Source organism: Acartia tonsa, chromosome 4, assembly GCF_053477335.1.
Source record: "Acartia tonsa isolate MP-2025a chromosome 4, ASM5347733v1, whole genome shotgun sequence".
Taxonomy (NCBI): Eukaryota; Metazoa; Arthropoda; class Copepoda; order Calanoida; family Acartiidae; genus Acartia; species Acartia tonsa.
The window spans coordinates 56644197-56662685 of NC_137263.1; the positions used below are offsets into that span (position 1 = coordinate 56644197).

Consider the following 18489-nt stretch of genomic DNA (forward strand, 5'->3'; position numbering starts at 1 on the left):
TTTTAAAAACATTATAATGGTCCAAGTCTTGGCAAAGAAAACTAAAGTTTTGTACAATGTACATCCAAAAAAATCATCCCTTTTGTAGAATAAAGTATCCGTTTTTAATACAAAGAATTTACGGGAATATGTCCCCCTTTTCCCTAAATTTAAGAAGAAATGTTTATATTTTGAAGTACATATCAGACAATTTTGTGGGGAAGGGAAAAGGGAGTGAAATAGTCATGCACACGCCCCCGTTACAGTGTATGAACCCCAGGCTGAAAGAATGGGGTCTCATGAATACAGATTGGTATTTAAATTCACCAATCACGATAATCATATTCAAACTTTACAGGCCGGGTTCTAAAACCATATCTTCATATAAATTTCAATAAATTTAGACAAAAATCAGACTAGAAAAAATGCTGTGATTGTATTAGAGATAATATTTAAAGGAACTAGATTTTGCATTTGAAAATCTGAAGAATGTATGCCTCCCTTTGCAGGGAATAAGGTATAACTAACTTATATTATAACATGGCTAAATTTAAAAAGGCAAGGACGATTTTGCCCATGTATAAAATCGTGTAAAAGCTTAAATCATATTATTTAAGGGTGACTTGGAATAAATTTCAAAAAAGTTGTTTTGTGTTGAATCATAAAAAATATTTTTCCAATAACTTTTTTGAAAAGAAAAGCAGATAGCCTGATATCTAGTTGCCGAATGTGTACGCAGTTTCCTGAGTGTTTCCTCATCCTAGCTCAATATTTACTACTAGCTAAAAAAGCTTCAAACTTCAAAAAAAAAAAATCAAAATTTAAAAAATTCAAATTTATAATGTATATTGTATAAATCGTTTACACATTCAAATTTTGATTTTTTTAAGGGAAGTTTGAAGATTTGTAGCTAGTAGTAAATATTGAGCGAGGATGAGGAAACACCCAGGAAACTGCGTACACATTCGGCAACTAGATATCAGGCTATCGAAAAGCAATAACATTCAAAGCACAAGGACACCAAAGCTTTTTTTGTGGATGTATTTAAAACAACCAGGATGTTTTTACTTTATTCATTATACTTTGACCGTTAGTCTGTTAGTTATTTCTTATTCATGTGCTTCGGTATTTAAGGATGTTTTCATCCTTGTTTTAATTTATCATGTAGTTTTACCAGGGAGAAAGGGAACAGTGGACTGTAAATTACACTGGTACCCAAAGTTTTTAATAGTTTAGTCCAACTGAAATAATAGTGTCAAAACATTTCAACCAATAATTCAAACTTCAGAAGAGGTGATTTTGTTTGTCATCATCAGGGTTATATCTCAAATTATCGTCCATTGTCTTATCCCTTAAGATCCCTGAGTTTTACACAGACTCATCACACACCCACGCACACACCCACACACCCACACACACACACACACATATGTTTAAATTGTGTGTGTGTGTTTGTAAAGAACTATTAAAACATTTTGATGGGATTTAGAGGGAATGAATTGATGAATATTTTTACATTTTCCTTTTCAACTTTATTTTGCTATTTTGAACCCAAAACGCCCCCCCCCCCCACAATAAAAATACTTTATCGATTATTTCAATGATTTATAGAAATTCTTAAATTAAGTAGGGTAAGCTAAGCTAACCCATGAACCGATTTGGTGTTCAATTTTATGTAAGCTTTAAATAGATATCGGTTTTTATAAAATCAAAGTCTTGGGATGGTTTGAGGCCATTTTCATGTCATATTTATCCCTTTTTTAATACAAGATTCCTAGAAGCTAGGGGCTAAGCCACAAATATTATATATCTGACATTTTTTAGATTTATGCTATTTTTATAATGATATTATAACTACAACCTTATATGCTGCTTTAATAAGTTATTTTTACTTTATTCTATTTTACTGTTGATTTCAATTAAACAGCGTATCACTCTAACAAAGTGAAACTTGTAGCTGGCTAAAGTAACGATTCCCTCCATTCACCCTCTTAACATCACCTCACCTCCTACTGGATAAACGAACTGACCAATAAATGATGTTAGCAACCTACCTTGACTACAATTCCCCCCTTATTATAATACTCTATTTACATTTGAATATAATAAATTTAAATTCTAAATACTAATGAAAGAGAGAGGGGGGTAGAAAGGTCAAAAAGAATGTTCAGATATTGCACCCTATATTTTGATAAGAATCAAACATACAGACAGACATACAAACATTCAAACACACAGACAGACATACATACAAACATAATTACAAACATACAGATAACTATATATACAGACATACATACATATATTATACATATACTTTTCAACAAACAGAAAACGTGAGGAAAGTTTAAAATATCAAATTAAAAGGGTGCCAATATCTATATTAAAAACTTATTTTAAAATATTTATCTAGTCTTAAAATTGGATTTTGTTTGTAATAATTGGGGGTGTATATTAATTGTTAAAGAGTTTTGATAGCTAAAGATTAATTCCACTTTTAAAAGCAGTATTTTCGTAGCTTTATTATATGAGTCTAATAAGTTTCTGCGATCACAATGCTATCCCCCCCCCCCTCTATTATTTTTTAAGGAAACTGAAAATAAAGGGTGGATAAAGTTTTTTTGTTAAACCCGTGAGGGGCCCCTAACCCTGCGGTGCTACTCTGTACCCAATATCTCTAATTTATCAAGTTGTTTCCATAAACGAGAGGTGGGCTCTGTGCTCGACTAGGTACTTTGAGTGAAACCACCTTAATCACTTAATTAATACTAGCGGCTACGCCCCTAGAGGCCTGTAGTGGCACTTTGAATGTTTTTTTTAGTTCAAATATCTCGTTAGAGAAATAATTGGTTTATGTTTCGTTGAAGTATCTTTTTTGGGAAGGGTAATTTTTTTCTAGGGGCGATTTCTCTTGGGAGGGTGGTGGTACCCTCCCCCAAAATAGTTATAAATCTTCCCGGGACCTATGAGAAGCTACCCTGTTAAGGAGAACTCGATCGGTTCAGCGGTTAGCGAGATCCTTCACACAGACACACAGATAAACATTCTGTTACTTTAGTAGGATGATCTAAGGGCAAAACACTAACGCACGGAAAAAACTATTTCCTATTTTCAAGTTATTAGAGGAGAGGGTTGTGTGCTCGACTAGGTACTTTGAGTAAAACCACCATATAATCACTTAATTAATATACCTGGATTGTTCGCAGTCCTTGAAAACGTTGAACATTTTGTGCACCCTGGATTAATGGGTGTAGAATATTGTCAAAATTGTGTCAAAAATGATCCACGTGACGTAATAAAATGAGGGAGATGAGAGGAGAAGTGGGAAATAAAACCCCTAAAAAAGAGATGGATAATCCCTCATTTTTATTATTACGTCATAAATTGTCATAAATTTAGGTTGCAATTTCCCCTCCCCCGCATTTATTGGTCGGGCCTGTGAGGTTTAAATTAAAGTCAAGAAAACAAAACATTATTATAACCGGTTCTACCCCCTCTCTTATTCTCTTCCCCACTTTCAGGTTGGGGGGGGGTGACGCAAATTTCAGATCCATGATTTCGCGATTTGTGAAAAATTTATCTTTATATTATAGCGAATTAAATAATCTTGCTAGCATCGCTTTTATCTTATGAAGAAAAATCAGCGAAAAACGAGATCCAGTAGGAGGAAGGATGATGGGGTAAAGGGGTAAAGCTTTATAACAGAACATGAAAATCTGGTGAAAGATTCAAGCAATTCTACATCCTTCCCTGGATGTGTAGCCAGCCAGCTCAACAACCTCCTTGTAGGCCGTCATAAGCCTCTCCATTGCGTCGGCCCCGCTGGTCAACAGGTTCTAGAATAGTTATGAATCGCATCGTATTATAATCAGCTTTCAATTTAATTTTAAGATTAAAACCAGTTTTGTTAGACCCCAGATGCCGAAGGCACGGTCTGACAAAACTGGTTTTAATATTATGATTGTGTATTTTTATATTCGTAGAAAACTGGATATAATACGATACAAAACATGATTTTTAAGTATGGCTTAGAAACGGTTCTAATCTAGCGGATATTAATATAGATGTTTAATATCCGTAAAAAAACGACGCTTGATTATTCCATCAAATGTCACATTTAAGTCAAACTGCTCCTAAATACTCTTTAAATCTCTTTAATTCTCAGTCAATTTTAGAATAGCGTGCTATGCTCCTATGAAAATGACGTACATACATTGGCATTTGTATATTACTCAGTCTATTATAGAATAGCATGCTATGCTCCTGGGAATATGACTTACATACCTTTGCAGTTGTATAGTACTCAGTCAATTTTAGAATAGCGTGCTATGCTCCTATGAAAATGACGTACATACATTGACTGTTGTATATTACTCAGTCAATTTTAGAATAGCGTGCTATGCTCCTATGAAAATGACGTACATACATTGGCATTTGTATAGTACTTAGTCTATTATAGAATAGCGCGATACGCCCCATGAATATGACGTACATACCTTGACTGTTGTATATTACTTAGTCAATTTTAGAATAGCGTGCTATGCTGCTATGAAAATGACGTATATACATTGGCATTTGTATAGTACTCAGTCTATTATAGAATAGTGTGCTACGCTCCCGTCAATTGGTAGTTGTATAGTACTCAGTCCTCTTGCTGACCCCACTTTTACCAGCTGTTGGTAGTATAGAATAGCGTGCTACGCTGCTACAATTATGACGTACATACCTTGGCAGTTGTATAGTACTCCGTCCTCTCGCTGACGCCACTCTCGCCGGCTGTAGCTCGCTGCGAGGTCAGGATTGGAATTGAAATCATTATCATTCCGGTTCCTAAAACAGTTAATTGATAAATAATTTCCGATACTACTTTATAATTATGATGATGTGACTGTATGTCTAAGTCTATCACATTTAAAGGTTGCTGCTATACTTTGGCAAAAAAAGTCATTTTTATGAAAACAAAAAAGATCAGAGCTTGAAAAAATACTTTATTAAATAAATAACAATAACCGATAATTAACAAGAAATGCGGAACGACCCCCTCCCCCCCCCCTCTAATTATCAAACTATTCTAAACCTAACCTAACCTTTAGGAAGCATTAAAATAAATACTCCAAAAAAAGTATGTTTAGATGGGAAAACAATAAACAAATGCCTAAAACTAGATAGGGAGTGTCAAAATATTTAGGTGAGCTTCGCGCACCCCCTGGTAAATCCTCTGAACTCCACTGATCCAAACAAAATTATGCTTGGGAGGTTGATACACCCCTCCACCTCCCTCCCCCTCTACAAGCTTCATTATTATCTAAAAGTTTTGTTAAAAATCTCTCTAATTTTTGTTTTGTCTTTTGTTGATAGTGTTGCTATGATATTATGAAATCAGGGATAAGACAATGGACATTTTTAGACCTAGCAGCGCTGCTAGTATATAATTATAATATACTATACCCACCTGCCCATCCATATTTCATTAAGTACTGTTCCAACATGATGTACCATAGCTACTCTATAACTATAGTATCTACTATTACACACCTGCCCATCCGTATTTCATTAGGAACTGTTCCAACATGATGTACCATAGCTACTCTATAACTAGTATCTCTAATATACACACCTGCCCATCCATATTTCATTAGGAACTGTTCCAACATGATGTACCACAGCTACTCTATAACTAGTATCTCTAATATACACACCTGCCCATCCGTATTTCATTAGGAACTGTTCCAACATGATGTACCACAGCTACTCTATAACTAGTATCTCTAATATATAAACCTGCCTATCCGTATTTCATTAGAAACTGTTCCAACATGATGTCCCATAGCTACTCTATAACTAGTATCTCTAATATATAAACCTGCCTATCCGTATTTCATTAGAAACTGTTCCAACATGATGTACCTTAGCTACTCTGTAACTAGTATCTCTAATATATAAACCTGCCCATCCGTATTTCATTAGGAACTGTTCCAACATGATGTACCACAGTTACTCTATAACTATTATCTCTAATATATAAACCTGCCTATCCGTATTTCATTAGAAACTGTTCCAACATGATGTACCTTAGCTACTCTGTAACTAGTATCTCTAATATATAAACCTGCCCATCCGTATTTCATTAGGAACTGTTCCAACATGATGTACCATAGCTACTCTATAACTAGTATCTCTAATATATAAACCTGCCTATCCGTATTTCATTAGAAACTGTTCCAACATGATGTACCTTAGCTACTCTGTAACTAGTATCTCTAATATATAAACCTGCCCATCCGTATTTCATTAGGAACTGTTCCAACATGATGTACCACAGCTACTCTATAACTAGTATCTCTAATATATAAACCTGCCTATCCGTATTTCATTAGAAACTGTTCCAACATGATGTACCACAGCTACTCTATAACTAGTATCTCTAATATATAAACCTGCCTATCCGTATTTCATTAGAAACTGTTCCAACATGATTTCCCATAGCTACTCTATAACTAGTATCTCTAATATATAAACCTGCCTATCCATATTTCATTAGAAACTGTTCCAACATGATGTACCTTAGCTACTCTGTAACTAGTATCTCTAATATATAAACCTGCCCATCCGTATTTCATTAGGAACTGTTCCAACATGATGTACCACAGCTACTCTATAACTAGTATCTCTAATATATAAACCTGCCTATCCGTATTTCATTAGAAACTGTTCCAACATGATGTACCACAGCTACTCTATAACTAGTATCTCTAATATATAAACCTGCCCATCCGTATTTCATTAGGAACTGTTCCAAAATGATGTACCACAGCTATTCTATAACTAGTATATCTAATATACACACCTGCCCATCCGTATTTCATTAGGAACTGTTCCAACATGATGTACCACAGCTACTCTATAACTAGTATCTCTAATATATAAACCTGCCTATCCGTATTTCATTAGAAACTGTTCCAACATGATGTCCCATAGCTACTCTATAACTAGTATCTCTAATATATAAACCTGCCTATCCGTATTTCATTAGAAACTGTTCCAACATGATGTACCTTAGCTACTCTGTAACTAGTATCTCTAATATATAAACCTGCCCATCCGTATTTCATTAGGAACTGTTCCAACATGATGTACCACAGCTACTCTATAACTAGTATCTCTAATATATAAACCTGCCTATCCGTATTTCATTAGAAACTGTTCCAACATGATGTACCATAGCTACTCTATAACTAGTATCTCTAATATATAAACCTGCCTATCCGTATTTCATTAGAAACTGTTCCAACATGATGTACCACAGCTACTCTATAACTAGTATCTCTAATATATAAACCTGCCTATCCGTATTTCATTAGGAACTGTTCCAACATGATGTACCACAGCTACTCTATAACTAGTATCTCTAATATATAAACCTGCCTATCCGTATTTCATTAGAAACTGTTCCAACATGATGTACCACAGCTACTCTATAACTAGTATCTCTAATATATAAACCTGCCCATCCGTATTTCATTAGGAACTGTTCCAACATGATGTACCACAATCGTTTCAAATGAATCTTGTTTGCCTGTATTTTTTAATAGTCTTAATAATGGATGTAAGATATACGTGGATATTTTGACAGGGGGAGATTTGTCATAAATTTAGCTTGCTAATATGGAACTAATTTATTGGTCAGTTCGTTCATCCAGTAGGATGAGAGGGTGTGTAGTAAAGAGGGTGGATGGAAAGTTTTATATTTCAGCATTACTTTATCAGAGTACATGGAAATCTATTTGCAACATCTATTAATAATAAATCGATTGTCTTAATAGATTTAGATATTAAAAGCATATTCTATTGCCGAAGCCTTTATTCTTTTTGGTACAGACAATCATTGATAGAGGAGTAAGTATTTATCCTTGCCATGCAATGATTAAGAAAGTAAAAGATAAGAGGCTTATAATCGTAACATTTTCTATGATGGCTAAGGTTTGGGTTTCTTTTGGGTTTCCTTTGAAATTTGATACGATTAGTTTATTGTTTAGACTTTTTTTTGAATAAAAAAAAACAATCCTTTATTAATTTAACTATTTTCCTGGTTGACAAGACTGTTGTAGGCGTCCCGTAGGTTTCCAAGCTCCACCTTCTCTCCAGAATAAAAGGCAATCTCTTCTGCATTGGTTATGATCCTATAATAAATGTATAAGTATATGCATCCTGCAGGTTTCCAAGCTCCACCTTCTCTCCAGAAAAAAAGTCAATCTCTTCTGCATTGGTTATGATCCTATAATAAATGTATAAGTATATGCATCCCATAGGTTTCCAAGCTCCACCTTCTCTCCAGAATAAAAGGCAATCTCTTCTGCATTAGTTATGATCCTAAGAAAATGTATATGCATCCCATAGGTCTCCAAGCTCCACCTTCTCTCCAGAATAAAAGGCAATCTCTTCTGCATTAGTTATGATCCTATAATAAATGTATAAGTATATGCATCCCATAAGTTTCCAAGCTCCACCTTCTCTCCAGAATAAAAGGCAATCTCTTCTGCATTTGTAATGATCCTATAATAAATGTATAAGTATAGGCATCCCGCAGGTTTCCAAGCTCAACCTTCTCTACAGAATAAAAGGCAATCTCTTCTGCATTTGTAATGATCCTATAATAAATGTATAAGTATATGCATCCTGCAGGTTTCCAAGCTCCACCTTCTCTCCAGAATAAAAGGCAATCTCTTCTGCATTAGTTATGATCCTAAGAAAATGTATAGGCATCCCATAGGTCTCCAAGCTCAACCTTCTCTCCAGAATAAAAGGGAATCTGTTCTGCATTTGTAATGATCCTATAATAAATGTATAAGTATATGCATCCCGCAGGTTTCCAAGCTCCACTTTCTCTCCAGAATAGAAGGCAATTGCATTCTTCTGCATTTGTAATGATCCTATAGTATAATGTATTAGTATAGACAAATACCTGGTTCCAGTGGTGGGACTTTTTCGTCTGCTAGCAAATTGGTCTCTTCTCTTTTCCAGCAACTTAGCTGTTTTAATACTTTTGACGCTATTAGCTGATATTCAAAGACCCTATTGAAAGTTGGCACAGGGTCCCCAACCTGTGAACATAGACATATTTAACCCCTGTCCCCTCTATTCTTTTTTACTTTACCTCGTAAGATATTAGGTTGAATACCATTCAACATACAACCAACCCTTTGATTGCACAATTTTTTTCTAAGAAGTCCTAACTGTGCATGTCAATGAGTTTCGCCTGTTTACAGGTCAAAGCAATCCCCCTAATCTTACTATTTATGTTGCACACCTGACACAGCAGCAGTAGGAACCATTTTTAATGTTTATAGTTATTATGCGGTTTTGGGCCGAGATTTGAACTTATCACTTACGATGATCGAATGCGCTATATGTTGAGTCAAGGTCGCGGGTTACTAATTTTTAAAAGCGATGCTTTTCTATTATTATGGTCGGTCCGTCCGTACGTCCGCCCGAGACAGATAGCTTTTTTCGTTAATTTAGGCATGTTAGAATTGTCCTATCGATTTCAAACTTTGCATTGTGATTCCTGTAGTAGTTAGGTACGATTTAGAAAGCGTAGCAACTCTATAATCATTACCAGAATGTCCGTACGTCCATTTTAAACATGTTGATTAGTTTACTTTTTGTAAGTATGTCCATAAACACTATCCTGTATCAAGCCGTTTTTCAACAAATTTACTTACAATTTTGCTTCGACTCTTATACTTTTATATTTTGATTATTCAGTTCTGACACTACACAAGTGTTAATGTCCGTTTGTCCTACAGTTTCAGTGCTTCGCTTTCATGGATGTTGTCATCCTTGTTTTTACCTAGAATGTATGTATCTTAGATGTCCCTTTCTGGAAGCTTCTTCCGCCACCAATTCTCCAAACTTAATTGAAAACAATATCTATCAGTAAATTATAAAATACTGTGATATTGATAAATTTTTATTTAAGTTTTTTACTAGTACAAATTCAATATTTTCTTAGGGAACATACAATTACAAATTAATAATACTAAATAAAGTAGTAAGCTTTTTTTGTCTGTTCTAAGGATCTTGCTAACTGCTGAACCGAAAAAGTGAAGCTTCGTATAGATCCTGGGAAGGTTTTTACACTATCTTGGGAAAATGTGTATCATCCACCCTACCAAAATTAATTAATTTACCTTTGGTGAAACCAATCTCAGAAGACGACCTGTGCCCCAGACTACTATGCCAGCTATCAATGGTCCTAGACATAGAATAAATAGTATAGAATATACCCCAGACTACTATGCCAGCTATTAATGGTCCTAGACATAGAATAAATAGAATAGAATATACCCCAGACTACTATACCAGCTATCAATGGTCCTAGACATAGAATAAATAGTATAGAATATACCCCAGACTACTATACCAGCTATTAATGGTCCTAGACATAGAATAAATAGTATAGAATATACCCCAGACTACTATACCAGCTATTAATGGTCCTAGACATAGAATAAATAGTATAGAATATACCCCAGACTACTATACCAGCTATTAATGGTCCTAGACATAGAATAAATAGTATAGAATATACCCCAGACTACTATACCAGCTATTAATGGTCCTAGACATAGAATAAATAGTATAGAATATACCCCAGACTACTATGCCAGCTATCAATGGTCCTAGACATAGAATAAATAGTATAGAATATACCCCAGACTACTATACCAGCTATTAATGGTCCTAGACATAGAATAAATAGTATAGAATATACCCCAGACTACTATGCCAGCTATCAATGGTCCTAGACATAGAATAAATAGTATAGAATATACCCCAGACTACTATACCAGCTATTAATGGTCCTAGACATAGAATAAATAGTATAGAATATTCCACAGACTACTATATCAATGGTTCTAGACATAGAATAAATAGTATAGAATATGCTCCAGACTACTATACCAGCTATTAATAGTCCTAGACATAGACTAAATAGTATAGAATATTCCACAGACTACTATATCAATGGTCCTAGACATAGAATAAATAGTATAGAATATGCTCCAGACTACTATACCAGCTATTAATAGTCCTAGGCATAGAATAAATAGTATAGAATATACCCCAGACTACTATGCCAGCTATTAATGGTCCTAGACATAGAATAAATAGTATAGAATATATGCCAGACTAATATACCAGCTATTAATGGTCCTAGACATAGAATAAATAGTATAGAATATTCCACAGTCTACTATATCAATGGTCCTAGACATAGAATAAATAGTATAGAATATACCCCAGACTACTATACCAGTTATTAATGGTCCTGGACATAGAATAAATAGTGTAGAATATTCCACAGACTACTATACCAGCTATCAATGGTCCTAGACATAGAATAAATAGTATAGAATATACCCCAGACTACTATACCAGCTATTAATGGTCCTGGACATAGAATAAATAGTGTAGAATATTCCACAGACTACTATATCATTGGTCCTAGACATAGAATTAATAGTATAGAATATACCACAGACTACTATACCAGCTATCAATGGTCCTAAACATAGAATAAATAGTATAGAATATACGCCAGACTACTATACCAGCTATCAATGGTCCTAAACATAGAATAAATAGTATAGAATATACCTCAGACTACTATGCCAGCTATTAATGGTCCTAGACATAGAATAAATAGATAGAATGTAAATAATATAATCAAATCTTTACCTGCAGTTGTATTGGCTTTCTGAGCCCTGGCAATTTGAAAGAGGGAGAAGGTGATAAGAGAGGCATCCAGTAGTGGCTTGGATATGTGGGAGTACAGATGGGCTATACTACCTGAAAATAATATTGCATTGAACATGCACAAAATATTAATTTAGCAGACAAGAGTAAAAAGTGGCTTTAGGGGGAGGGGTGAGATTCTCAGTTTCAACAGTAGTTTTGAAATGGGGAGGTAAATTTTTAGGGGCTATTTCTCTTGGGAGGTTGGTAATACCTTCCCACAAAATAGTTATAAACCATCCCAGGACCTATGAGAAGGAGAACCATATCGGTTCAGTGGTTAGTAAGATCCTTGATACACACACACAGATCCTGTATGAATATGTTGTTATTCTGTGTTAATATCTTACTTGAAAAAGCAGCAATATCATCAGTAAGACAATGGTCAGGAGTATCAAGTCTTCCATCAAGATTGGATACTCGGTAGTACACTTCATTTCCAAGATATCTGTAATATAACAATAAGAATATCAGTAAGATAATGATCAGGGGTGTCAAATCTTTCATCAAGATTGGATACTCGGTAGTACACTTAATTTCCAAGATATCTGTAAAACAAGAATATCAGTAAGACAATGGTCAGGGGTATCAAGTCTTCCATCAAGATGTAATAACACTTCATGTTTTATACTAGACTATGCACTACAATTTAATTCCAAATAATTTATACTCAGATATAGAAAGAACAATGATGTCAGACTATACACCTTATGATCTTGGTAAACAACAGACTCATTGAGTTATGGTATACAAAGAATTCTCCTAATGTACCCTGACAGTTTTATTATTTTGTTTCTAACTTTTTTGTTTTTCTCAGATGTCCTATATCCTTTTAAAGGGAGCTCTATAATCACTCTTATATTTTGTTGTATTTACATCTAGCACTGCGCCTAGAGGCTAGTAGTATTAGCTAAAAAGGCTAAATATAAAATAGAAAGTTCCATTTCAAATGTAAAAGAAATGCAGATAATTCATATAATTGTTCAACAATTTTACAAAATTCTACTAAATTCAAACTTACAATTATTTACCTAGTATAAGCTTCATTTACAAGTCTTGATCTAAACGCCCAGGCTAACTTGCTCTCAAGAAATCTGTAAAGAAAAGAAAATGTTAACTTAAAAATAGAATTTGGTTGATTAGTAGAAATATTTTTTCTCAAATATATACATGAACAAACCAGGCAAATTGGAAAAAAAGAAAAACTAATTCTAAAGTTTATAGTTTGAAAACAAGACTGTTATTTCAAATGCAGCAAGCAAATGCCTAACACTTTAAAATACCTGATCAATGAGTTAATAAATGTTGCTGGTATTGCCACTCCAAACCAGGTTGCCAACAACCAGGCAAAGCTTGATATATCTTTCCTAAATTTTGTGAATTTTATTAAAATAAACTTCATGCAATGAGACATTTTGTTGTAATATTGTATACTAAAAAGTGTTAGATTAGTTGCTTATTTCAAGTGATAGTCTAGAGAACCCAAGGGTATAATCTACTTTAAGTATCATCCAACAGACAACCAACCCTTTTATTGCACAACCTTTGTCTGACTTTCCATGGTAATGAATATTGTCTGTTTGTAGACCAAGGTATTCCCCATACTCTAACTATGTATGTTACTAACATAAAAGAGAAATGAACCATTTTTAACATTTTAAGTTTTGACAATGTGTTGGGCTGAGATTCAAACCTCTCACCTCCCCAACAATGTCATGGTTGCTATTTAACAATATCTACTTACCTAACAATGTGTTTCACCATAGTTCCCTCAAGCCTGGCCACATAAATGGACAGAAATGTTCTTGTTATGAGAACAAGAGTATGAACTGATAGTATTCCAGCCTCTATACTCCATAAGCTTGGTATCATTAGCTAAATACAATAATAGTTATATACATATACGTATAGATATAATCTTATTATAAGAACAAGAGTATAAACAGATAGTATTCCAGCCTCTATACTCCATAAGCTTGGTATCATTAGCTAAATAACAAGAATAAGTATATTTTTATACATATAGATATAATCTTGTTATAAGAACAAGAGTATGAACAGATAGTATTCCAGCCTCTATACTCCATAAGCTTGGTATCATTAGCTAAATAACAAGTATAATTATATTCATATACGTATAGATATAATTTTGTTATAAGAACAAGAGTATGAACTGTTAGTATTCCAGTCTCTATACTCCATAAGCTTGATATCATTAGCTAAATAGCGAGTATAATTATATTTATATGCATATAGGTATAATCTTGTTATAAGAACAAGAGTATGAACTGTTAGTATTCCAGCCTCTATACTCCATAAGCTTGGTATCATTAGCTAAATAACAAGTATAATTATATTCATATATGTATAGATATACTCTAGTTATAAGAACAAGAGTATGAACAGATAGTATTCCAGCTCAGGGAGTAAGGGAGGGGACAATGGATCGAATATTCAATTTTTAGGAGTCTCATACTTTGGGTACTTGCTTAAAGGGAATATACAAGAATTTAGCAGTTTCTGACTGACTTTGGGTACTAGCGCAACAAATGCTGCAACTCATGTGTTAGTTTTGAATATTACAGACAAGTACCAATAAACTTAATTTGTTATGATGTGGCTGGTTTTAACAATTTTTTTATCTTCAGAAAATATCATTTCATAGATAATAACTTTATTGTGATATTTGTTTAATACCATTCTAAGAACCCAATTAAATTTTGGGTTATGGGGCTATGGGTTGAATGGGTTTCAGGGAGATTTTTCTAGTTATTAATTACAGAATGGTTACGTCAGTCTGATGGGCTGGTAATCTAATTTTCAAATGAATGCTTTTTTATTGGAACTCTTTTCTTATTTTATAGTTTTCTGAATTGTATTACCTCTTCCTTTACAATTTTCTGGATTAATCTGGATTTCATAGGCTTTCAGCGATAACTCTTAAATTGAATTAATTGCCCATTGTACCCTCCCTTACTCCCTGATTCCAGCTTCTATACTCCATATGCTTGGTATCAGTAGCTAAATAACAAGATTGATGATATTCATATAAGTATAGATATATCTTTTTTTTATAGGAATAAGATTAAAAAAATGGATAAAAGTTTGTTGCAAAATTGCATAAATAAAGGAAAAAGTAAATAGATACTTTTACATTTTATGACTTATGAATATAGAAATGCTTTGCTTATAATACATTACCTTGTTGTCCTAGGAATCACTATTACAAAATGAATAGAATAATCATGCCATACCAAAAATTGGTGTCAAAAAGTTAAAAATCAGCATGTTTTAAATAGATCGATAAATTCCAGGAACAAATATAGTGTTCTTATGCTTTCTAAATCTTACCTAACGGTTGCAGAAAATAGAAATCATTTTTCAAAGTTTAAATCAAAAAGACAGTTCCAACATGCCTAAATTAAGGATAAGAGATATCTGTCACCAATGGACGGATGGAAAAACTCTAATTATAGAAAAGTTTTCAAAAACATTTACCTTTACTAAAGTTCTAAGTTGTTTGAAAAATTCTTTGTTCACGGCAGGATTGGCTTTTCTAAACAAATATGACATGTTAAATCAAACAAAAATTCTTGGCAAAACCTATCCTTATACATTTAAACATTGGAGTGTGCAGGATTGGATCTACTGCAGTTGACGGCAAAATATTGGTGGTAACGAATATTCTCAAAAATCTATGCATTTTATAGGCTGCTAGCTGACAAATGGCTTAACGTGCAGATCATACCCGCACACCATTTTAAGCGGCACAAGAAGGCCTACAAATAATCTGAAATAGCCAAGATCCAATGATGCAAACGCTTAAAATAGGCCTTTTTCGCGCATTTCTCTGCACTGCGAGATAATTATGCATTATTGATTTATGGCTATTCCAGATTATTTGTAGGCCTTCTTATGCCGCTTAAAACAGTGTGTGGGCATGATCTGTACGTTTGGCAGCTAGTAGCATTTAAAATTCATAGATTTTTTGGCAATTTTCTTTACCAGCAATGTTTTACCGTCAACTGCAGTAGATCCGCAGAATTTAGTCAGGATACTGCATGATAAAAATAGAACTTAACTAAATTTGATAATAATTTAAAAGAAATGTATTCAAATCTTACCATTTTTAGGGTTAAATTCAATGTACAATGGCGTTAAGTGCATATTTTAATGTACAGGGGCGAGGGTGTGAAGGAAAAAGCTCCCCAAGAGGTGGTGGGGAGGGGGGGGGGGATATTTCATGCCTACAGAGATCTAAATGGATAAGACAATGGCTGATAAATTGATGTACATCCCCAATAATTATGCACCAAATTACTATATAAGTAGATTGTAATTAATGGTTAATACGTTTGGACACCGATTTTAATGAACTAATCAATCAAATTTCATTACAGTTTCAAAATATGCTAAGCCATCGCATAAGAAAGCGTCATCATTTAACTTTGGGGACTCATGTAATAAACGGCCCAATGTCCCCTCCCTTTCTGCATGTTTACCTTGATTTTTTAACAACATTTCCATTTTCAGCTTTAGAACCGCTAGATTTATATGCCTTAAAAAACAACAGAACGTTTTCATAAGGATATATATATATATATATATTTCCAGTCGTTCTCTCTCAAAGTACTTTGTTAAGCAATAGATCCCACCTTATTTTTAAATAAACTAGCGGCTTCGCCCCTAGCCTCTAGGAGCTTTGCCCCATGAGGTAATTTTAAAAAAATATAAAAAAAATTCTGGTGCTGCGCACTATAGTCTCCCCAGATTTTTTTTTTTGGGGGGGGGGGGAATTTTCATTTTTGGCGGGGTTGGGTAGATACCAGTAGGTATAATCTCAGAAGAGTAAAGCCCAATATGTTCAGCAGTTACTGAGATTTTACAAATATTTTTTTTTGGGGTGTGTTTTTTTTTAGTTTTTTGGGGGGTTGGGGGTGTCCTACCCCCCCAAGAAAATAGCTTAAAACCACCACAGGACCAATAGGAATATACCCTGAAGAGTAAAATCCGATCGGTTCAGTGGTTACCGAGATCTTAAGGGACAGACGGACAGACAGACATCATTCTACTTTGTATTATAAATAGAAAATAAGGAGAAGGGGTAGTTTTTGTTACTGTGTTTATTAATTTAGGTTAGGTTAAATTCTGTACGATTAAACCCCGCAGGTATAGGCCCCACATTGATAAAAAAAACCTGCATGGTTAAAGCTACCCCCCCTCTCCCCCTATGGTTTTTTTTAATTTAGAGGGGGTACAATGCTTAATAGACACTTTGAAGGAAAGCTTCAATTACCTTATATAGTTTTGGTGCTACAACCGCGCCAAAATAACCAAGGATAGCAGCTGTCAAAACAAATTTTATACAATACAAAGTAAATGGATGTATGTCTATCTGTTATTCAATCAGACATAATAAACATGCTATAATGTTGCTCTTAATCATTTAAATAAGTTATTACAGTGGATATAGAATATACGTGGATGTTATGCTGATTTGAAAATCTTTTATTGGTCAATTCGTTCATCCAGTAGGAGAGGAGAGGATGGAGTAAAGGGAGTCGACTGGGGGGATCGTTATTCTAGCCATCTACAAGTTTCAATTTATTACAATACATGCTAATCTAGTGAAAGATCCAAGTAATAATAAATCCATTGTTATTACACAGAGAACAAAATTGTTTTCACTTGAAGACGACCTATCCTACCCTAGTAAAGAAAAGTTATAGGATAATTGTCTGTTTATGTATGTTCTTTAAGATATCATATAAAGTTTAAGCCTCAGTGAAATCGTCCAATTTTAACTGTATAATTCAGCTGGATGTCTAAACCTGTTATTAAACTGACAAAATATTTTTTTTTGAACGCAAGCAGATTTAAATTTTAGGCTTATGCGTGGCTGAGGCACGGTTTTGGTGTATTGTATAATTTCCTGCTGCCGCCACTCTGCTGCCAGTCAGTCCTAAGCTGCGATGCTTCGCAGCAAATTTGGATACAACACTCATTTTATCTTTGCTCACTTAGTACATTTGGTCTGAAAATAGTAGTTATCCACTCGTTTGATATTTATTTTATGTAAAAAACTAGGGGTATAGTCCCTTTCGTGGAAACGCCTCTAAAGGGGCGTTTCGTCATTTTTTCACAGTAGCTTTTCCCCTATTTCTATTTCTTTTCACCTAACCCAACTTAATCTAACCGAACCTAAAATAGCCTATAAAAGCTAATGAGAAAATACGACGAAACGCCCCTTAAGAGGCTTTGTCACGAAAAGAACTATACTGAAAACTAGCTAAGTATGGATTCTATCATTAAATTTTATTGGTTGGTTTTAACTTTTCAAACAATAATAAAAATTTTAAGAAGGAATGAATATGTTTATCATCAATGGAGATGTACATTTGTTTCTAATTAATGGGGATGTCTTATCCATTAAGAGGCTTGGAATAAATCAATGTTTAGAATTTTTATTATCTTATAATTTTTGAAATCTGCCTAAAGAGAAGTTTCCAGTATGGCTTTGAAACTGGAATTATGAGCTGGATTAGAACCGGTTCTCAGCCATACTGAAAAATCATGTCGAGCAACGTATTACAGAAATTTTCCACGACTATTAAATTAAAACCTTTAGTTTAATAGCAATTGTGTTTTAATATTCGCGGAAAGCTGTCTATGATACCATGCGAAAAATAACTATTATAGTTTTAAAGAATC

General features: G+C 34.0%; 1 protein-coding gene across 1 annotated transcript in view; it reads right to left on the reverse strand.

Annotated features, from left to right (window-relative positions):
- The window catches only part of LOC145315564 (ATP-binding cassette sub-family D member 2-like), a 162535-nt gene extending 144752 nt beyond the window's left edge, over window positions 1-17783 (reverse strand). The window contains exons 1-17 of the mRNA XM_080155546.1: window positions 17718-17783; window positions 17075-17173; window positions 16281-16336; window positions 15277-15334; window positions 13523-13653; window positions 13062-13145; window positions 12810-12872; window positions 12129-12226; window positions 11722-11832; window positions 10170-10234; window positions 9830-9891; window positions 8065-8159; window positions 7483-7554; window positions 4706-4809; window positions 3722-3815; window positions 3517-3559; window positions 3171-3215 (exon numbers count right to left, since the gene is read on the reverse strand). Coding sequence (XP_080011672.1) covers window positions 3171-3215; window positions 3517-3559; window positions 3722-3815; window positions 4706-4809; window positions 7483-7554; window positions 8065-8159; window positions 9830-9891; window positions 10170-10234; window positions 11722-11832; window positions 12129-12226; window positions 12810-12872; window positions 13062-13145; window positions 13523-13653; window positions 15277-15334; window positions 16281-16336; window positions 17075-17173; window positions 17718-17783 — 1346 coding nt within the window. The remainder of the gene's footprint in view (window positions 1-3170; window positions 3216-3516; window positions 3560-3721; window positions 3816-4705; window positions 4810-7482; window positions 7555-8064; window positions 8160-9829; window positions 9892-10169; window positions 10235-11721; window positions 11833-12128; window positions 12227-12809; window positions 12873-13061; window positions 13146-13522; window positions 13654-15276; window positions 15335-16280; window positions 16337-17074; window positions 17174-17717) is intronic.
- Window positions 17784-18489: the final 706 nt, after the last annotated feature.